Source organism: Pipra filicauda, unplaced genomic scaffold (genome assembly GCF_003945595.2).
Source record: "Pipra filicauda isolate LSUMZ 115617 unplaced genomic scaffold, ASM394559v2 scaffold19_size4547281_pilon, whole genome shotgun sequence".
Lineage (NCBI taxonomy): Eukaryota > Metazoa > Chordata > Aves > Passeriformes > Pipridae > Pipra > Pipra filicauda.
Genome location: NW_024104309.1, coordinates 2,259,943 through 2,281,834, shown reverse-complemented (window position 1 = coordinate 2,281,834; position 21,892 = coordinate 2,259,943). Strand labels below are relative to the sequence as shown.

Here is a 21,892-nt window from a genome sequence, read left to right as displayed (position 1 = left end):
GCCCTCTGTGCTCACCCAACATGGCCCCTTAGCATGGCCTCGAGCCAAGTTGGGTTACGTGGAGCCAATGGGGGACAACAAAGAGCACGAGGGCAACATCTCAGGGAAAGGGCTGAGTTCTCCCCAGGACAGTTCAGAAAAGCCTCTGTTGTCATGTAGCACTGATCAGCAAGGATCAGGCCAAACAGCTCCAGTGGATCCTCAGCTCCCAGATTCTTTCCACCACATCCTACAGATCTGGGAAGAGACTTTGTGCTGCAATGAGAAAGCAAGTGCAATACTCCCAATGCAACAGGCAGCAAACTTAGACATGCACCCTTGTCCGGAGCAGAGGGTGACATGTGCTCCTGTTGCATGGGACAGCGACAGGATGCGATCCTCTGGAAACAAGGCTGTGCTGGACTGGCGTGCCAAGAAGAAGGATGCTCTGCATGGCAGTGGGACAGCTCTTCCCCAGGCTCTCAGAGGACACAGGAGCTCTGATGGGACAGGTGCTGAGGGTGCGGTGGCAACTGCATTCTGCCAGGCAGGTTATCGTCCACCAAGAGAGAAACCTCAGCACCAGAAAGGTACAGTAAGGTATATTCTTAACACTGAGCATATATATAGAGAGAGACTATTTACAAAGGCATGTAGCAACAGGACAAGGGGGAATGACTTCAAACTGAAAAAGAGTAGGTTTAGATTAAATATTAGGAAGGAGTTTTTCCCTGTGACGGTGGTGAGGCCCTGGCACAGGTGACACAGAAGCTGTGGCTGCCCCATCCCTGGAAGTGTCCAAGGCCAGGATGGATGGAGCTCTGAGCAACCTGGTCTAGTGGAAGGTGTCCCTGCCCGTGGCAGGGGGTTGGAATGAGATGATCTTTAAGGTCCCTTCTGACCCAGGCCATTATATGCATATGTGTTCTGGAAGTACAGGGTAGAGCAGCTGGAGAGAAAAGCTGTTAAAACTCAGGACCTTCAAACAAGAGGCCAAACTGGTCCATTGGAATGTTTTTTTCTTTCTCTGGAGGTTCTGGAGATAAGATATGGGTCCCAAACTGCTACTGAGCTTGGTAAGGGGAGGGTCTCCATCTCCACCAATTTTTTTAAAACTCACTTAAGGAAATTGTCCACATTATGAGAATAGGATGAAGACTGAGGACAGGGGAGTATCTTCAGTTTTGGTCTGCTTTGGCCTTTTCCAGTCACAAGGTAAATGTGACTGGACCCTGCTCTTCCGTTTCACACAGACACAGAAAGGCTTGGCTCATCTGCAAAGACAGTTTAATTCTAATTAAAATCACTTAAACCTGAATGTCCCCCCTCTGCACCCTCCCAGCTGTGCAAAAGGTCATATTTAAGCTCAGAGAACATATTTCTTAGAGAAACTGGTGCTAGGAAACTCAAATGCTGCAAAGGTGCCCTTGCTAACGTCACACTGGATGACAGGGCACTGAAAAGCTTAAGTCTTTGTTTACCCTGGAAAGCCACCTTGCTTGGACTGAACGCTGAAAACAGCCACGCCACTAAATCCTGGTGGATTAAGCTGTTATCAGTACAGAAAACTGGGCTAGTATTTTATAATCAAGAGGAAGGGAGCTGTCGAGAGCTGAGACCCCAACATGGTTCACTTTGTAAAAATCTGTAAAAATGGACATTTCTATTTACTTTGCCATTCTGGTAACATGGTAAGAGACCTGCTGTGTAATGAGGATGCTGAAATTGGGAAGAAACAAAGTTGGTTAGAAATGTGAGTACAACAACTAATGATTCTATGTGGATTTTTGCTTAAATGAGGGCTAATTGGTGCCTGTCCTTGTGCTTCTCTGGAGCAGAATTGGAGCCTCCCTTCTGCCAGCCCAGAGCAGGAAAACGGTCTTACAGCCCCAGGAACAAGTGGCCAAGAATTAAACCTCTGCCTTCAGCTGAATCCCTGGGTCCTGCCCCTGGGAAGCCTCCAAGACCGCCAAAGTTTGACCTCAGTACTTTCCAAAGCATCCTGCCTTTGGTCCACAGAGGAAATGAAACAAGTAAGAGATCTTTGGTCTTTCTCTCCAGACATGTTCTGTAGAAAATGAATAATAATTTGCAGTTTATTGACATCTATTAGGCCATGATTCCAAGCCCACAGAAAAAAGACATTGTTACTTGTTTATAACTTCTTCCTCGAACATTAACAATAGACCAGCAGTTTCAGTGGGACTGATTTTTGCTCTTAATCTGGAAAAGGGATCTGATTTTCCAGGCTGGATGCCATCCCACATGCAGAAACCCGCTTCTCTCCCAAGTGCAGCGTGTTGTGAGTGGTTTACAGCTGGCTGTAAAGCAGCAGCAGCTGCCTACGAGCTGAGCTGATCTTTATCACTCCTCTTCAATGGGAAATGCCTTGACTCTGGAGCACAACTGTGGGAAGGCACAATAAAATTGTTAGAAAATAGTCTGCTAATCCCCCCCACTTCTGTTTTAAATACAACAGAGGGCAATGTTGCGAAGTGTTCCAACATCAAGAAATGCGAAAGTTCAGTTTCCCATAATAAAACCCTATTGATGTTGTATAATAGAATATTTTGGACCACTTATTAAGCTGCTAAGTGGTGTTTCTTTATAGATACAGGCTTAATTATACCCAGATTTTTAGACACAACTTTTGCTGAATTCCAAGGGAGCTCCTTTCATAAGAAGGGCTCTGCTAAAGTCTCTTTGGCTTTAATGTGCCAGCACTTATTGGTGTGCCCTGGCTGTGATAAGAATAAGAGGGAAAGAAAGTTTTTCACTGAAACTCTTTTCTAACCTATTTGCCATTTCTAAATATATGAGTTTGATGGAGGGAACTAGTTGCATTTATGTGTCATCATCTCCATGCCCTCTCCATATTGCTCTGATATCGATCTCTAGAAAGCTTGGGGTTGTTGCCTGGAAACATGAAATAATGACATTAACACAGCCACATCCCCAGTTTCTGCTGGCAATCTTATTTCACGCCTGCCTTTGCGTGCAGCGTGCTGCCTGAGGAAGGGCAGTCCCTGTCACACCTCCCGTGGCTGCAGCTGGTGTTCTGTGGGAGAGCAGGATTGCCTTCAAATACTAATCCTCTGTGTGTTTGTGTGCAGCTGCTGGTGAAGAGGATTACTTGAGCCCCGAAAGGTGAGCCTGTGGGGAGGCAATGTGTGGCTTGTAGGTGACAGGAGCATCCCCATCCCATGATCTGAAGCATCCCAGTTCAGTCTGGAGAGAATGTCTGACTCCCAGAGGCAGCAACTTGCTCCAGGGATTGTTCAAGTGTTCAAGGCCAGGTTGGATGGGGCCCTGAGCATCCTGGTCTAGTGGAAGGTGTTCCTGCTTATGGGGGGTAGGATTGGAACTAGATAGTCTTCAGATCTTTAACTAGATCTTCCAATCCAAACCATTCTGTGATTCTGTGTTTCTGTGGTTATAGAAACATAGAATAACAGGACCTACATGGGAAACTCAAAGCTGGCTGGGATGACCTTCTCCTAAAGGAAAAAGCTTCATCCCTATTTTTTCCTCTGGGCTGTTAAAGCCACGTGGAGAACCATATCTATGTGTCTTTAGGTCCGGTTTAGCTAGCAGAAAGGAAAACACTGCCAGTGCTTTGGTTGCAAAGTCATCAACTCCCACATGTTTTTTGCTTCCTGTTTTCCATGTACTCAAGTTCGGTGTTTTTAGAAAAGAGATGCTTTTGAGAACTGTTGCTGAAACAAAGCCCTGGTGTAACCAGCAGGTGTCTGGATTTTCTTTGCCAGCAGTGAAGGAGTTTGCTCTCCTGCATGATTTATGGTCCTATGTTTGTGCAGTCAGCACAACCAGGGTACAGGAGTCACTGCCCTCCCTCACCATGCCCAGCTCTTCAGCTGTCTCCAGATGCTGAAGTGAGATTTTTATTGAGTGGTGGTCCAAATCACTGGAGTTTGTCTGAAATGGCTCAAAAATCTTACAGACACAACTTCTGTGTGCATGGGGATCCTGACTTTTTCTGATATGTCTGTGACTTGTCCTGAGTTGTTGTGTAGTGGTCCTGGTTTTGTGCAACAAGAACAGGAAAAGTGGAGGAAAATATTCATATACATGTTTAGTCTTGGCTGTGAAAAAGGGAAATGGAACAGCTGAACCAGAGCAAAGGGAGGGGAATTCTTAAAATGCTTTCTGTGTCCAAACAACTCCTGCAGCTATCAACACAGCAAGTTGTTCTTGACATCATGAGGTGTTCCTGCCAGCATTGGCTGGTGTTAGCTTTTAACCTGTACTTGTCAGAAGAGAACTGGTCGAATAGGAACCAGCTCCACAGCTGTCATGCCCCACAAGGAAGCTGTTCTAGTAATGCATTGCAGCAAAATTAGCGTTCTTGCTCCAACACTTGTGATATGGTCTTTACAACAGGTCACTTGTTAAATATTAACCATATGATAACTGGGGAAATGAATTAAATAACTCCAGCATTAAAGCAAAATCACAGCGGTTTGGGGATGGAAATTCCCCTCATCGAAGCCTCACCTGGAATGAAGTCTGGTCTCTTAGACACCCTGACATAGTAACTTGGGCTGACTAATCTTGACCTCTTACTGCTTATTTGGGGATAAACACTCTGCCTTCACTGATGCTATTCAGGGGTCTTTCAGCCCAGCTGTATTTCAAGTCTGGCGTGGCACTGTGGTTTATATAAAGGGCTGTCTGATGTCCAGCCAACCTCCCAAACCAGGATGTGGTTTATTCCAGGGATTGGGCTGGGGAAGTGAACGGTCAGAGGTTTTCCTGGTCTCCTCTTCATCAAATGATGGCACTGGGGACAAAATACCTGCTTGCAGTATTGATGCAATATGTATGTGTGTGTGTCCCATTCAGTGGGACCTACATGTCCCAAACATGCTGTGGAACCAGAAAGATGGCAGGCACTGTCCCCGGGCTGCAGGGGAGAGCAGGGGGCTGAGGCAGCCTTTGGTATCAGCACAACCTTCTGCTTGACTTTAGGTGTTGTTTCTTGCTCCAATTTCACTACTGTTAAAGTGCACCTTGCATGCCTTTTTCCTCAGGTTCTGGTTTACACTTAGTCCTTACTCTGAGTTGTGACAGTTGGGTGATTCCAGGAAAGCTTAACGCTCCCTGAGGTTTTTTATATAGTCTTTCAGTTAAAAGAAGGAAGTTCTTGCTAGAATTCTTCCTGGTGCTCTTATCTCACCATACCCTGTTACCCAGGTGCGTTACAAGCTGTATCTTGTGCATTTGCTGCTTCCTGGTACATTCCTGAGATGCCAAAAACTCTGCCACTGTAGGTAGATGGGAAGACTTGGGGATTTGCGTGGGTAGTTCAGGAATGCTTGGCTTTCTCTCTGCAGCTATTCCCAAATGACACTGATGTGAATTTCTGGAGGAAGAAAGGAAGAAAAGGAGAATGAGGGGGTGGGAACTGGACTGGGAAACCCAATACTTGAGGCTTTGTGGTGCTGGAGCCGTGATGCCTTGTCTCCTCCTGTGGCTGGCACGTGCCACTTGCTGTGTTGGCATGGAGTGATTGGCTTGATAAACTCAGAAGCAGGACCTTTAAACATACCCTCTGATATCTCTGCTTTCCCCTTTGTGTTTCCTTCCATGTGAAGCAGCGTGCAGAACAGTGCAACTAAGTTGTTACCTATTTCAAAGTACCTGAGTAGGCTTAAAAAAATGCTGTGCTCCAATTTCCTTGGATTTTTTTGTTCTGTTTCTACTTGAGGGATTGCTGTAGGCAGAAGACTATAATCCTAGTATGACGTCTCCTGATGTGCTTTGAGCCCTATAAACGCAGCCTGTCCTCCCAGAGGAAAAACAGTGGGAGTGTGGAGTTGGGGGTAAGGTTCAGCTGAGCCCTACATCTGGCACAGGGCTCTCCTCTCCCTCCGAGGAATTCCTGATTTCACTTTGCTTTTTTGTAGGCTGAGTATCAAAGCACTTGAATTCCTTGTCCTTAAGAGGAATATTTTTTTTCATGCTTTTAAAAGGGACAGAAAAAAAAAATCTCTTCTCTCTTTTTCATCTTCTCAGTGCTCAACTTGAAGAGCAGAATAATTATGAAGAAACACCAATGTACCTGAATCAGTCTGGGGACACCACAACCTTGTGTGTCATTGAAGGTACTTTACAAGGTAAAACTGTTAGGTGAATCACATGCTATCTGGGATAAGGGATTTAAAAAGGAAATAATAGAGTTTCTTCACGTTGAGAAAAGCAGCTGCACATTGTTCCAGGTGACCAAGGATAACTCTCTGTACTGTCACTCTGTGCACTGACAGTGTGTGAGGACTCTGGGGCCCAGACAAGACGGAAGTTAGTATTTTGGTAGTGAAATAATGTAGTGAAATAGTATTTTGGTAGTGAAATAATGTAAAACAGCAGCAGGGAAAATCATGATATACTACACATGTAGAAGAGAAGGAAAAGAAGATAGTGAGGCAAACCTCGTCATCTTCTTGGGAACAGAAGGGCACAGAACAGAACTTTTCCATCTCCGTCAATGTTTTTTCCCAGTATAATTTTCTCCATCAAAGGGGCCACTGCTCTGCTTTTACATTTTTCAAGGTTGCTTCTTTTTGGGAGTTTGGTTTCTGCCATGCTCATTGTTTTTCTCTCCTGTTGGAACAGGAGCCAATTTCCTTGGGGGATCCTGCCACAGCCCTCTTGGGCTTTCATATGAAAACTGTGGCCAATCAAGCTTGGTGCTGCAGTTCTCTGCATGCAAGCAAATGCTTAATAGCAAATAGGACCCTGGCCAGTAGGACATGGTGAATATCCCATGGTGCATGTGTGCCTGGATGCTGAGCATCCCAACTGAAGCTGAGTTTTGCAACTAAAAGTGCAGTGACTTTAACGCAGACTAAAAAGTAATATATGTTCGTAAATATCTTTTCCAGTACCTAAGGCAGAGCCTCAGGAGCACAAGGTAAGTGTTATCACAGCCAGTTTTGATCTCACAGTCTTGACTGCACCATACTTTCCTGTCTTGAAAATTTTCAATATCTGTATTTCTTACATGCCAAGAGTTTCTTTGTGTGTTGCCTGTGAAGACTCTCAAAAAATAAATAAGAAATTGCAGAGGGGACACAAAGACTAATGAGATTCCCAAACATACTAGTGGGAAGAGTCAGTTCCTTTCAATTCCACTGCATATATGTAAGGAAGTGGTAACACCATCTGGATGTTGGTGGTAGACCAAGTGTCACACACTAATAGTAAGATCATGAATTCTTGGAGGGAAAACCCACTGAATTATTCTGGAAGTTCCTGCCAAAGACGAGCTGGTGCTGGTAGTCCCTCTGTACAGGTGTAAAAGCAAAATTGAGCCTGCTTGCTTGGCATGGCTGAAGGCTTAGAATTTTGGCTTAGAAACGAGGGCAAGTGTTGTGGGCACAACTGTACACAACTGTTTTCATTTCCTGCTGCAGGGATATCTTTGCTGCAAACTACAACTTTTCATTTTACCTTGGCTGCAAAGGGGTGGCAGTGCACCTTGGCAGTGGTGATATCCTGCAGGGAAGGCAGGATTGTGCATTGCACGGGGCAGGAGTTGCTGCAGCTATTCCTAGAGCAGACTGGCTTGGCTGCATGGACGAGCTCATAGCGGGTAGCTGGGCCGAGAGAACACATCACCTCTTGCCAGGAGATGACCATGTGGGTATCAGAACTGGGTATCAGTTCTGGCCCTGCTAAAAGAGAGAAAACTTTGGAAAGTGTCAAACTCCACTGTCAAATCCTGACTTGCAAAGCAATCAAATTGCCTGGAATACAGCACAGGTTTCCAAATGCACTTATCTGTGTGTGATTTGCAGGGAAGTTCTCTGGCTTGGCTTTGGTCTCATTTTATGGTAGGCTGGGAAATCTTTATTTAAGTAAAAAAACTTGCTCCTCTTCTGTAAGCTCTCCAGTCTGTAATAGCTTTCATGCTGACCAGTAGCTTCACTGGCCCCATCCCTTGCACTGTTATATTATCCCCATATAGTTTGTCAATATGTGTGTCCCCTGTCCTGCAAAGTAGAGGAAATATCTTTGACTGATGACTATTCCAAATGTAAAATGCTTCTGGGCTTTCTAAAGAAATATTTCTTTAAATACTAGATGACAGTTGAGGCCTTGTATAAAAGCTTGACTGCTGAGAAAAGCACAGTGGCTGAAGGCTTTCCTCTTCTTTATTCTAGAAACAGAAGATTTTTCCCTTTGCCAAATACAGGTAATTTCCTTTCCATTCTCTCAATCTTCTTCTAGCCCCACAACTAACTCAGGTTAGGAATGGGATATTGTAACAATCAGTAAATAGAAAGAAATTTCATATATTTCATGACCAGGACAGCATAGACAATGATGCTTTTCTGTGGCAGCACTCATGGTTTCTAAGCATATCTGGAGGGGAGATTTTCTTTTCTCCTCTGGGACACAAGAAGATACATAGTCTTTTCCTACTGTAACCTGAAGTCTTTCAGCATAAGCAGGAGAGTTATGAGGCTCTCAATCTGGGATGCCTCATTCCAGGTCTAAGGCTGTGTGGGTAAAGCAAGGTCTACACTTAATTTCACTCTGTGAATGTCATTCTTCAAACTCCTTGCAGAGTATAATTATTGTCACTGTCTGGAGGCTGGATTTTGTTGTTTGTTTGTTTGGGTTTTTTTTAATGGGGATTTTAGAGTCACGAGATAAAAGGGAGTCTCTACAGTGGGAAAATTTGATGCTGGGGGAAAAAAAGGTATCAAGTTCTGCATACTGTTGCTGTATCTTCTTCCCTAAATCTATGGTAAGAGGTACATCTTGTGAACCAGATGCCACCACCGGCAAATGGATCTAACTTGTCCATTCCTGCTATGAGGAAACAATCTCATTACTTTATTTCCCTTCCAAGAATGATTGCTATTATCCCTGACTATCTGCTGACTTAGATTTGGATTTGCCCTTTTAGTACTGGTGGTCTTTTGGGCACCTACCTCATTCAGAGGGAAAATGAGCTGCTTACCTGGGCACTGTCATAAACCAATGTGTTTACGACTTTGCTAAAGTGTCTATGTTCTGAGATCTTTCTCATTTCTGAAAATTTCAGTCCTGAAAGAGCTACAATAGAGGATAAAAAAGAGGGGAAACCAAGTCATGAAAGAGAGAAACTGGAAGTGAAGAAAATTTTCAAGGTATTGTAATCCTTGAGATTAATTTTAAGTTATTATAAGGTTTCTTCTCCTTCTATCCTCCCTGTCTTCGGGTAACAGTTGAAACTTGAGCCCTTGATCCCTTTTTAATCCCTTCTCTTTTGGCTCTTCATCCCTCAGCTGCTACTGCCTAAAAATCAGGTAGTGCTGCCAGGCAGCACCTGTGTCTACCACAAATCCCTGATGGAAAAGGGCATGAAACTGTTTTAAGTCCACAAAAACTTATTTTCATATATATATGTGAATTATATTAACTTATGTTAGAAAACTGTTTCTAAAGACTATATGGACTAAACCAAATGTTTGATCTCAGACAGGTGGAAGTGAATACATGTCTCCCAGTAGTCAAACCAAGGAAGATGGCAGAGGTGGGATGAAGGTTCTGCAAGGGAAGCAGGATGTGACCAGTACCCTGCCTGCAAAGTACCCTACCCTACAAGGGCTGGCAAAAGACAGAGCCGAGCTCTGTGAGTATCTCATTGCGCCGTTGAGTGTTTCCTCAATCCTCAGTCCCATCTGTTGCCCAAATGTCTCTTCCATGTGGGAAATAATAATGTTAAATTTGGATGCAACTCTTGAACCAATTTAGTTAAACCAGGGCAAAAGGTTGCACGAGCGTTTGTGTTCTGGTCTGAATCATTTATTTTGGCTTTGCAAATAGCTTCCTAAGTTGGTTAACCATCTGCGTAACTCAAACCAAGGTGTTTGTTTTTCTAGCAGATTGCCCTTATCCAAGAGAGCTAAAATCCACTCCTCTGCTTCTCACAATTTATTGAGTCTCAGAAAAGGGTTTGGCTAAGGCTTGTGGTAGAAACGACATGAGCAGGATGAGGGCCTGAAGGTTTCCTCTGTCCCTTAGTGGGATGGATGATGATTCCTTGCTCCATCTTCTTGTGGTACCAGGCTGACTTTCGCCTCCTTCTGTCACGATACCCTGAGATAGTGACTGGAGCTGGTGATATGCGCCTTAGCTGCACAGTTAAACCCAATCCCATCTCCTCTGTAAACACTATTTTGCAGCTTCAGGTACAAATGTTCATGGGCTCTATTCTGCAAAGCCTTACTCCTGCCTCTGCAAGCCATTAGTGTGATATGGCAGCATTTTAAAGATGAAAGAGAGCAAAGTAACTCTGTTGGGCTCTGTGGACAGGCCAGGAGTGTGAAGGAGAAAGTGTAAATTGGCTGTGACTGTGGTTATTTTTATTGGTGTGGTTCTCAGGTATTATTTTTTTTTTTAATTTTAAATCACCTCATAATAATTTTCTGTTTCAGTTGGCGTCTGTTTTTGTAAGAAATCTTGCTGGCTTGTTTCACCTTTGAACAGCTGGAGGTGATTTCAGTTGGGATTTTTTTTTCAAAGTACTCATGGTGAGCCTCCTGCTATTGCTTCAACAGAGAGGTTGATTAGGAAAATTGTTAGGTCCCTCTCCTGCCTCCTTTTCTTCTTCATGGGGTTTGAAAGTTTTGCAGAAGTCGTGGTCCATAACTAGACCATATTGAGGTGGTGTGTGTTTCCAGTGAGATCTACTGCATGAATCATAGAATGGTTTGCGTTGGAAGGCACCTTAAGAATCATCTCATTCCAACTTCCTGCCATGGGCAGGGACACCTTCCACTAGACCAAGTTGCTCCAAGCCCCTTCCAACCTGGCCGTGAACACTTCCCGTATTCATTTTGAAACACTATCTGCTTTTATTTGTCTGGCTGCATTTCTACATTATTCCAGCTCTCTTAAATCAATTTTAAGGATTTAATATTGCCACTTAACAGAGTTCTCCAGTAATAATCTTCTTCTAACCTCATGAGGTGCAACTCTGATGCTTGATTCCATCCCTCAGTGAAATACATCTCTAGGATACTCATCCTCCTTGGCTTCTTTCTGGGATGTTGATTTACAGGTGTATACCTATGGACAGGTACATTGTTTGGATCCATTCCAAAAAAACCCTTCAATCATTTCTCCAAACATCCATGAATAGTCTCTTGGGATGCTTTCTGGTGAGAAGGATTTGAGAATATCAATGGATATTTTAATTTTTGTAAAATCTGTAATATTTTATGACTTTAAAATGTTTTAAAGGTAAATGTTTTAAAACTCAGAAGCTTTTAAAATCCTTAACTTTTGCTTCTCAAAGTGAGTCAGAGCAGAGCCTTTCCTTGCCTCCTGGAACAGAAAATATAATAAGTTGTGTTACCCTCAACAGTTCATGTCCTGAGAGAAGTTCCTCAGAAAAGCTCCTAAAGCAAAAGTCCTTTCTTATTTCCAGTGCACAGCATGGATGTTGGTGCTCCAAAGCCAGGGATAGAAAGAACAACTTTGAACCAAAACACTTGGCAGCCTCTGCAGGCACCAGAGGATATATACGATGATATCGCAGAACTGCAAGATGGACTGTGAGTATGGACCTGGGCTCTTCACAGTGCCCGTGTCTATGAAATGTCATTTAAAAACTCTGCTGCTATAAATCCCCATGTCATACTTCTGTCTTCTAGCAGCTACGGGTCAAATGCCTCAAGTTCCTTCACTTCAGACAGCTGTAAGTGCAGCATGTGGGGAAGCTCAAACAGGAGCTGCTTTTAATTCGGGCTGGTCCCTGGGAGAAAATGAGATTAACTTTCAACATCTATAGTGTCTCATTCTGGCCTGGTTGCTCTAAATTCCCTTTAACACTGGAGGGGGAGTAATATACATGTCTAGCATGGAATTCATTTGAGCTGACCTTGAAGCCTCTGTAAGAGTAAAACATAAAAAGTCTGGGTGCAATTTGTGCAGCAAACCTCACCTCACCTCACCGCTACTGAGCGTGGTTTGTCATAATGGCATCCCTTGGTTTAAAGTTTCAGGAAACAGCTACGAGGAAACATATGAAGATGTTGAGATTGGAGGTGATAATCCAGCAAAACCAGAGTAAGTTGCAATTTCTTAGCCTGTATTTTGAAATACTGGCCATACATCCTTGATCTCACACACCAGGTATCGGCTGGAAGCCTTTTTTTTCTTAATGCAACTGCAGAAAAGTTGTTGTACGGATGGATTTCTTCCCCCTCTTCCTCCTTATTTCCCCTTTGGCTGATACTCCGGGAGCAAAAAGTAGTTACCAAACTTAAATCCCTAAGCAATGAGGGCTTTCTTTTTTCTTAAGGCACTCCCCATCCATTGGAAGTACTACCCTTACAGACCTCTCCTTGAATCAAACACACAGAACAGTTTCACTTGCCTTCTTTTGGTTAAAAGTGTTGCTCAGCTGTAGCTGAGAAACGGCACATTTTTGTGTGTGTCAAAAGAGGGAATGCTCAAGGGACAAATTGTCCCCATAAAACAGGACAATTTGAGATCACAGGAGGTTGGAAAGCTGAAAAGAGCCTGACATGCTGTAACTAACTTGCAACCTTCTCTTTTTTATATGGCTTCTCAAGATATCTGCTTCCATGGGGTGTGTTATAAAACCAATGAGTTTTGCAGCCTCGGGTTTATATGTTGCTTGAGCTTCCCAAATGGATTAAGAGGTGAAACATGAAGTTAGTTGTGTTTTGTGTGGTTCCCTACCCTCACATAGTAAAAAGTTTCCTTTGTAAGAAATAGAGACAGCCTTTGGGAAAGGCATATGGGCTGGGGATGTGGCACACTACTGCTTGGACTGCATCTGGTGGCTCTCTTCTAAGGAGCAGAGTGGGAGGAATAATAAGGTGTTGCTGTACATCTGCTTTTCCCTTACGGATGTGAGGCTCACACTGGCTTGCATCTGGATTCAAGTCTAGCTAAAGTGTAGATGTCAGAAAGGGGGAAAAGGGGAAAACTGTAACCCTGGAGGTGACAGGATGGTTAATAAAAGGAGGTGTCATTTCTCTGCAAATTGTCCATGGGAGTTGTGTGATGGAGGTACACAAGCTTCTCTGACCAGAGGGTAACATCTTCCCAGGCTGACTACCCATGTCCCCCACCAGCTGGGAAGTGCATCCATGCTTCTCCTTCACCATTCTGCACATGGGTGCAGAACAGTAGCAGAAATTAAACTATTCCTAACTCGCAGAGGAGCAGTGCATCTTCCTGGGCTTGCAAAGGAATTTCAAGACCATTTGGGACCAAATTCATGGAGTTCAGAGGTCAGGGTCTTAATCCCCAAACCAGCCTTTATGTAATCCTACTATTGATCCCACATGCAGGATTATGTGTGCTGATACACATAAAGTAATTTTAATAGTATTTGTGCACGGGTAATGTGCCCCATGGGAAGATCTTGGTTGCTTCCAGATACCTTATTAGAAAATTGCTGTGTAGCTTTGCAACCCCCCGTAAGCTTCAGAGAGGAGAGTGTGTCATGGAACATCCTTCTCAAGAGCATACATGACAGAAATGTGTGAGGGAGAGTGGCACAGACAGATGCCCCTGGTGTCTCCTTTAATTGTCCCTGCATGCTTCTGGGTAATGCTTCCTTTTTGTCACAATTTTTACTCCAAATAAACCTGGATCACCCTGTAGTTGTTGGGTCAGAGGAGAAGAACTTCAATTAACGCAGAAAAGTTTAAACCTAAGTAAAGACTTGAGCTTGGACTTTATAATTAAGCACCTTTTGCTGTGCTGGTGCCTATCCCAGTGAATCCATTATCCACATGAAGCTATTAAAACTTAAAGCTTACTGCTGAGCTGAGATCCAAATTCTGCTGACCTTCCTTTCCCCGCTTCAAGATCCCTGGGGCTACAAGTATTGCAGCTCTCACATACTTCAGCACCTAGTGCCTCTTTTAATTTAAAATCTGTTTCCCTTTTGGACAGAACAGAAAAACAGAAGAGATTTGGAAACCTGTTTAAGATAGAAAAGTTGAAGCTGAATAATTTCAGGCTCAAGGAAAACCTAAGGTAAGGAAATGTTGGTGGTCCTACCCCTTCCCCCTTCAAACCTGAGCATTCTTCTTTGCAGTAATTTGAAAGCAGGAGGTCTAAGAGTAAGAAACACAGCTTTATTGCTTATGCCAAAAGTGCTTCTATCAACTCATTAAGAGCTGCTATGGCAGATGTGGCCAATGGTCCATCTGTGCAGCTTCTCTGAGATCTCTGGCATCAGGAATCTACAGGAGCTAGTCCTACAGCAGCCTCCAGGTTTTCATAGGCTTTCTGCTGCCTTTGGTACCTTTCTGATACCTCAACATGACACAGGTACACAAGGGAATGTAGAAATGTGATTCCTGCTGCTTCAGCCTGTGGGCTGGGATTAGGTACAGCCTTGCTGATGTGGCTCCTAAGGGTTGAGGGTTTTTATTCCAAGTCCCATTTAGAGCCAAGCTGGCAACAGCATCTGCTGAAGTTTACTATTGAGACGTTTGTCTAACAGGGTAGAGGATATTGTATAACTTCTTAGAGTGTCCTTTTGGATACTCTAATATTCAACCCTGGATAAGATTCCAGGGAAATTGCCTTTTCCTGGAGTGTGCAGTAGCTGCCTGCAGAACCCATCCTCCACTGCTGCCAGCGAGGGCCTCACCCTGTGCACAGTGCCTGAAATGCTACTCTTTCTTATTTCTTTGCAAATTCCAGGTTAAACCTTTCCTCTTTTATGTTAGGGTATTTTATTTTACTTACAAACCTTTTCACACTAGATACTCTGTCATGTCAGTGGCTCCTTTGAGCACTAAATATCATTATAGGGAAGGACCCATCAGGTTCTGTGCCATCCTCCTGTCTCAAAGAACCCTTAAAGTTTCTGAAAGCACCTTAGATATCTACAAACATTGTAACACTTAAATTCCTGGGCAACCCATGATATTGGCAGACTTATAGAAAGGAATTATTACTGACGGCAATTATGAACCCTCTTGCTGCTGGGAAGCGATGTAGGGGTGGGCAGCAGAGCTTGGACTGTATTTTGGATGCAATGTAGACCTTTCCTGCTTGATGAACACATGGCTCTTAATGTTTTCAGAGGATGGAAATGCTTATTTAGCAAGGGATGTAATTTTGGCAAATGCTGTTGATATCACATAGCTCATGCAGCTAGACCTGTCTCCATCAGCAGCAAGCACTGACAGCTTTTGGGGGCTCTTGGCTTTTTGGGTGATGCTGAAGTGCAGACTTGTTTCTAAAAGTCTTTTTCTATCAACAGATTGGTTTCCATTTCGGTACCAAATTTAGGTAAGCAACGTACATGCATCTGACTCTTGGGGATTTACTTTTGTGTGTATGAAGAACGTGTATTGTACAGTAATCTTGATGCATTGTGCCTTTTTGAAAATCATGTAATGTGGCAGCATTAGTTCTGAAGACTTGATAGAGATTTGTACCTCACTTGAGGGTGGTGTTTTTGCTCATTTTTGGGTGGTTTTTCTTTGAAGAGGAGCATTTCTCCTGCAGAGAATATATTAAGGAAGATAATGTGTGAAGCAGTCCATGCTGAACCACTGCTTTCAGGCTGCTGGTGGTTAAGAGATGACATCACTCCAGCAGCTCTCTGTAAAATGACTTATTTCTGCCTGGTGGAGGCACAAGTTCATGCTTTGCATAAATGAGGGTGGACACAACACCTGTCCTCACTAATCAAGCCTTGAGGAGGTGCTGGAGTGAACTTACCCATTACCACAGGATGGGAACCCTGCCTGAGCTGGCTACTGCTGCTCCTGTTCCATCTATGGAGCTGGACGGCCAAACCCATCCAGAAAACTGCCCATACACACAACTAACAAACCCAAGCATTGTTCCTTGCACTGGGGCTTTGCCAGATGTTTGGAGACCCGAGGATCTTGCCTTTGCACTGCCTTGGCCCCTTTGGGTTGAGCGACTAGCAGCAGCCCCAATTTTCCCCTGAAATACATCATTTGGAATACCAGGCTCAGAATGACATCTTCTAAAAGTTTTCTTTCCTGCATTTTGATTGACAGCATCTGTATCCCAGGAGGACCAGGTGTATGACGATATCGAGGTGGGGCAGAGAGAGCCCAGGTGAGGAGGGTGCCCTCTCCTGGCGCTGGCCTCAGACCAAGGAGATGTTCCTCTGGGCACAAACCCATTCCCTGAGGAGCCTGTGGTACTGCAAACCACTGAGGGTCACGAGCTGGTTGGGACTCAGTCCTCTGGAGACAGTCCAGGTGCCCTCTCCATGTGTGTTTAATTTGGCAAGTAGCATCCTGAAAAATGTTTCTTCAGCGTTACCTAGTTAGTGCCAGAGACGTGGAAAGGAAAGAGCTGCTCCCTGAAACACATGAAAATTCAGATAGTTTTCCTAAGGAAGGAAAACTCCAGCTCCCAGACCCGATTATCAGCCTTGTCCTGGCAGGCTCCTTGTCAGAAAAATTACTTTTAATAGGAACAGCATGTCTTGGTGTCTTGCTGCCAGATGATTGTGGCGGCCGCGCATGCTGGTATAAATCACAGCAAGTGTTTGCATTTCAGTGGTGGGTGTGGGGGAAGAGAGGAAAAAATCACTACTCTGTAGGTACATGGGTTTGGGAAGAAGACATAGTCTGCTGGAAAAAAATTGAATTCCCATGTGTCTCTTCCTCTCAGAGAGAAGGATGACAAGTACAAAATCCGGATGCCAAAACTTCAAGTGGTGAAAGACAAAAGGAAAAGCATCGGCGATGTGGAAAGGTCTTGATTTCCATTCTGTATTCCCATGTTGTCTAACTTTGTACATGTGTCTCCTGAGTGATTTCAGGAGTGGGATGTCCCTGATTGCACAGACATTTTATGTTGACTGCTTTGAACCGAGCTTTTAGGAAACTTTGCAGAAAATGTCTCAAGGGTAAAACAAACTCTTGGATCTGAGCTGTATGCAAACAGGGCGTATCCCGAGGTCTTATCCTGAAGTTCTGTCATGGCTTCTCACTTAGCTGAGGCAAAAAGTTGTTACTTGCTGTATATTTGGCTCCTTTTTGCTATTTTAGAAGGTTTATATTAGATATTAAGAAGAAATTCTTCCCTGTGAGGATGGTGAGGCGCTGGCACAGGTCACCCAGAGAAGTTGTGAATGACCCATCCCTAGAAGTGTTCAAAGCCATATTGGAGGGAGCTCTGAGCAACCTGATCTAGTGGAAGGTGTCCCTGCCCATGGCAGAGGGGTTGGAACAAGATGACCTTTAAGGCAGCAACTCAAACCATTCTATGATTTTGGCAAGAGCCCTGTGTTTGAAAGCCCTGTACACAATGTAGTAATTGCCTGTAGTTTCCCCTTGCCCTTATTTTAAAGTATTGATTTCTTAGATCTTCTCTTTCTGGTTGGGCTGATTGCATTGCCTCTTGCTGTACCCTTTGTGCATAAAAGCAAAGACTTTTTTTTTGTTTCTTTTGTTATTGGTGCTGGAAAAATTCATATGGAAGTAGGAGATTTCCTTTGCCTTTGAGATTAGAAAAATGTGCATCGCAGTGAGCTTTTTTATGACCCTGTACATGGGACGTCAAAGAAATGCAAATCAAAGATCCATTTTCCAGGTTCTTACCACAGAGCTCCTGCATGGGGTTGCTCAGACACTGCTGGTTGTGTTGTGACTTTACAGATCATCAGGAAGTTGATGCAATTTCATCCCTTCCTTAGACATCACAGGTCTTCCAGGCTGAGTCTGCCAAGGAGGAATCTCTTCACAGCCTAGAAGTTCCTAATTTCAGCTCTTGTTTCTCTTGTCTTAATTTTAAGTGCACCAAAGTGAGCCAAAGGTGAATAATTTATTACAAATGGGTGTGGGGGGGTTTTGTTTGGTGTTTTTTTCCCTGTCTTAAGTTTTAAAATTAATGCTATAGCTAGAATTTCATGTACCAGAAATAGTGGCATCTCCATACTCAGGGAATGCCCCAGAAGGAATGGCCATTGCTCTCATTAAGTGGGGCATAAGAAATTGTTTTCCACTTTATAGTGCCATATTAATGTCTGCTTGGGTGACTTTCTCCTCCATGTGCTAAAAAACCCAAGAGAAATCTGGAGAGCTGTGTCAAGCCCCACTTCCATAAATGACTCAGGATGAGAGTTATCTGGGGACCCTTTCCCTTTGAGTATAAATAAAACCAGGAGACAAACTGCTGGGGGAAAAGTGAATTGTTGACTTCTATAAAAACATGACTGATTTGAAACACTCAATAGAGAGTTCGTTTGTTCCCATGCTGCTTACAGAAAAAAAAAAATTATTGCAAATGGAGATACAAAAGGGCCCAAGTTATGCTCACTAACATATTTGAATTGTATATTCATTCTTTTATGAAAAATAAGGATGTGAATGGTGTGCTTTCCTATTCCAAGGGTTCATTGCTGACAAGGCTGGAGTTAGGCTTTGAGCTGCAATTCCAAATGTGCCAGGGATTATTTAAAAGGAGCTCACGAGTGCGTGTGTGTGTGTGTCTCTTGATGCAGAAATATCTTCAAATTCAAGAAGAGCAGTGAAGAAAAAAGCAGGAAGAGAGAAAAAGAAGAGAAGTTCTTTAGAGAAACATTTGTGGTACGTGTCTTTCTAGAGAACTGGTTGTGTCAGAGGAGGAAAACAGCTATGTGGCTTGTTTAAAAGATGCACAGGGGAACGTTGTTGGTCCTCAGCTATTCTGCCAGAGATGCCTAACTGACCTGTTCCTTCTCCCCTAATCTGGGATCTTCATCAGGGATGTTACTGGGGTTTTTCTCCCTCTTCATCCCTAACCAAAGCCTCACAACCCATCCTGAAATCTCTTCTCTTCATCCCTCCCCACTGCCCTTACAGACATTGCACATAAGTGTGGAATAACTTGTTTTATTTCTTTCCTGCAGTATGATAAGGAGATCAGTGTCATCAACACAGCCATTGCTGAGTGCTCGGTCCCCAGTGAGAGGAGAGTGGATCTCCCTGTCACAGCTGGAGAACAGCTGGATGTCATTGATGTCACGGAGGGCCACGCAGTGATCTGCCGAAATTCAGAGGGCAGATGTAAGTCTGAAGAAAGTCTCTGGCACAGGAAAGGGGGACACTGCAAACCAGTTTGGAGGGGCAAATCAGCCTCCCAAGCCACAGTATGTTCTTTGTGCTTAGGCACTGAGACTTCATTTGCTCAGGAATTTACTAATTTACTTCCTTTTTTCCCCCCTTCTCTCAGATGGGTACGTTCTAGTGGAGCACTTGAACTTCAGGTAAACTCACATTTTATTTATTGCAATGCATATTTTCTTCTCTTTTCTGCGTAGAGATATCTAAGATCTGGAGAAATGTACTTAAAACTTCTGAAGGTAGGGGAAGTTAATGTAAACAGCCAGGATTAAATATTAAATATTAAATACTTATTTCCGGTTTTAGTCTGCCGTTACACAAGTTTCCAGTCCAACTGCAGCTAAAAAAAGGCCCGTCCAGTCATGACTTCTATAAATTGGAGATTCCTGACTTGCCTTCAGATATGCCATATTAATTCACATCTGCTGCAAACATGGGCCACTCAGTGTGCATTGCTTTGCCAAAACACACCCTCAAATTCCCTGCTGCAGTGTTTCCTTGCATGCTCATGCATAATTGATACAAATGAACCTTGCTGGAAAATGTTCTTTTTTTTTTTTTTTTTTTTTTTTTTTTTTTTGAGGCAGACAGTACTAACTTCCCTGAGAGCTGCTCTCCCCTGGATCATTCCTGAAAGTCTCCATTGTGCTTCCTGCATCCAGGAGAGCCCACGTTGGTCAACTGTGGAGTGATGATGCCCATGTAAATAAAGCTGAATTATTTTTTGTACTGTTAAATGTGCAAGAGATGTTTCCTTTTTTTTTCCCCCTGACATTTAGAGCATGTCTGCATCGATTATTAGTTATTTTCAGTATTTCTCACTTTTTGGAGTACCTTGTTGGTCAGTTCTGAAATAGCCATTTCATTTCTGCATTTGCATGAAGAAAAACTGTGCACATTAGTTGCTCCAACTTGTTACTGTCTGTTTTAGGTGGTAGAATTACAAAACTCCCCAAAAGATTTTAAAAAGCAAACCATATAATTTTGAACTGTTTTTGGTCTTAAAACTATTGGGAGAAGGAGGATGTATCACCACTCCTGCTGTGTTAAATATATCAAATAGTGGAAAAGTTGACTCATTTCTTTCCAAAAAAACATGAAAAAAGAGTAAATAAAGCATTCAGTCAAAATTTACTTTATTTTTGTAAGCTAACTTAGGCATCCCAGATATGTAAAGGTTGACTCCTGGCTCCCACTAACTCACAAGCAGTTATCCAACAGTTGCCCCTGTGTTTGGGCTGTTCTCCACTGTGGGCCTGGAGGATGATTGCTTATTTTAAGAAAAACGCTTCTAAATGTAGGAAGAGAAATATAAATTTCTAATGGCTTCTCCTTAGTGTATCCAGTGGACATGTTTTCCAGAATATTCTGTGAAATTTTCTGTGAAAAGTAAAAAAATGGGGGTAGGATTTTTACATAGCTTGGGAAGAAGAAAAACCCTTAAATCTGATTGTAGTGTACAGCTTTTGCCCCTCCCTGGCTCATTTTAAGAGCCTGTATCAGCTTGCTCATAAATATCCTAAAAATGTAGAAGTTTTAATTAGAAATTATTAAAAGTTCCAGGCTTAAGAAAACACAGCAAAATAAAAGTGCTGTTTGCCACAGGGCCATTTCAAAGCTGGCAAAGGAGACATCAGTAAGAAAACAGAGCAAATATTTAACATTTACTTTTAAGTCTATACAGGCATTCTTATTTATTTTACCATGTGGTTATTATTAAGTGCGTTGGCCTGCATCCATCCTTGAAATAAAAAAAAATAAATAAAACAATCCCCTGTAAGCATGCGCAGCTTTGCAGGCTTGCCAGCCCAAATATTTAGACTTCTCTAGTGGTGATGGAGGGTTTGGGGAGCTGAAGTGCGTGTTTGGCTTTGGCACAGGCTAGGACGTGGTCTGTGTCCTTCACCTACAGCCTTTGAGGGGAATCGGCCTGATGGAAGTTGTGGAGATGGTTTAGCTTGGGGGCTTTTTTCCATGGCAGTGTTGAGGATTAATACCATGAAGAAAACATCCCCTTCCTTGTCCTCCTCCCTAGCCAATGCTAACTCACAGCTCATGAAGTCCATTAACCACCGTCTCTGTGAGTACTACGAGCAAATCTTGTATTAGCCACACATGTGAGCTCTTTTTGTGCTTCATAAGGAAGTTATTTAACAAGTTTTTCTCATTTTAAATTAAGGCTTTTAAAAAAAAAAATCTCTCCATATATCCTGTGATAGACGTGATTGGGCCCTGATCCCGGTGCAATGACGCACAGTCCTTGTGGGGTTGTGCCCCAAATCCCCGTGAAACACAAACTTCTGCACCAGCATTGGCAGCTGATTTAATGCAAAGGTGCCTGGCAATACACTTAGAAATATATTTCCCCATGGATAAATTCCAATGCATGTACAGAAGAAAAGAGCTTTCTATGGGATGACTCCAGACAATACAAAAATTCTTTAGATAGAGCAACTTAGATATCCTCAATTAAACTACAGGTTGGCTAAATTTAGGTTAAGATATTGGTCAGGAAATTAAACGTGTCCTTTTCCTTTTTTTTCCTTTACAGCCCTTGCTGGTACATCCTAACCACATAAAACATTAAAATAATTCTCATGTGAGTTTTAAACCCTGTTCCTCTGTGTTTCCTCTCAAAAAGGAAATCATCATGATAACAGTTGTTGATTTGCTGAGTCTGAGGGAGAACTGAAATTTTTTAGAGGGCAATTCTGTATCACAGAAATTGTGTAAAAAGGAGAGCGTGGATAAGGACAAAACTGGGGCATTCACTGCAGCTGTGTGCTTTCACTGGATTTATATCCAGC

General features: G+C 43.2%; 1 protein-coding gene across 1 annotated transcript; it reads left to right on the top strand.

The window, feature by feature from the left end:
* The first annotated feature begins 203 nt into the window (after nucleotides 1–203).
* FYB2 (FYN binding protein 2) lies at nucleotides 204–19,822 on the top strand. The gene is made up of 19 exons (XM_039380627.1): nucleotides 204–569; nucleotides 1,818–2,012; nucleotides 3,093–3,126; nucleotides 6,016–6,104; nucleotides 6,882–6,910; nucleotides 8,163–8,194; nucleotides 9,053–9,137; nucleotides 9,469–9,622; nucleotides 11,423–11,549; nucleotides 11,649–11,692; nucleotides 11,994–12,063; nucleotides 13,930–14,013; nucleotides 15,254–15,282; nucleotides 16,026–16,086; nucleotides 16,651–16,734; nucleotides 18,485–18,569; nucleotides 18,872–19,028; nucleotides 19,195–19,228; nucleotides 19,673–19,822. Exons 1-19 carry the CDS (start codon nucleotides 287–289, stop codon nucleotides 19,680–19,682), a joined length of 1,686 nt encoding a protein of 561 aa, XP_039236561.1. The 5' UTR covers nucleotides 204–286; the 3' UTR covers nucleotides 19,683–19,822.
* The last annotated feature ends 2,070 nt before the right edge of the window (nucleotides 19,823–21,892 follow it).

Bases quoted from the DNA above. Each gene is read 5' to 3' on its own strand.
- FYB2 (XM_039380627.1), top strand. From the start codon at position 287: ATGCAACAGGCAGCAAACTTAGACATGCACCCTTGTCCGGAGCAGAGG. The intron at 2,013-3,092 runs GTAAGAGATCTT...GTTTGTGTGCAG, and splicing joins CCACAGAGGAAATGAAACAA to CTGCTGGTGAAGAGGATTAC. The intron at 18,570-18,871 runs GTACGTGTCTTT...TCTTTCCTGCAG, and splicing joins TCTTTAGAGAAACATTTGTG to TATGATAAGGAGATCAGTGT.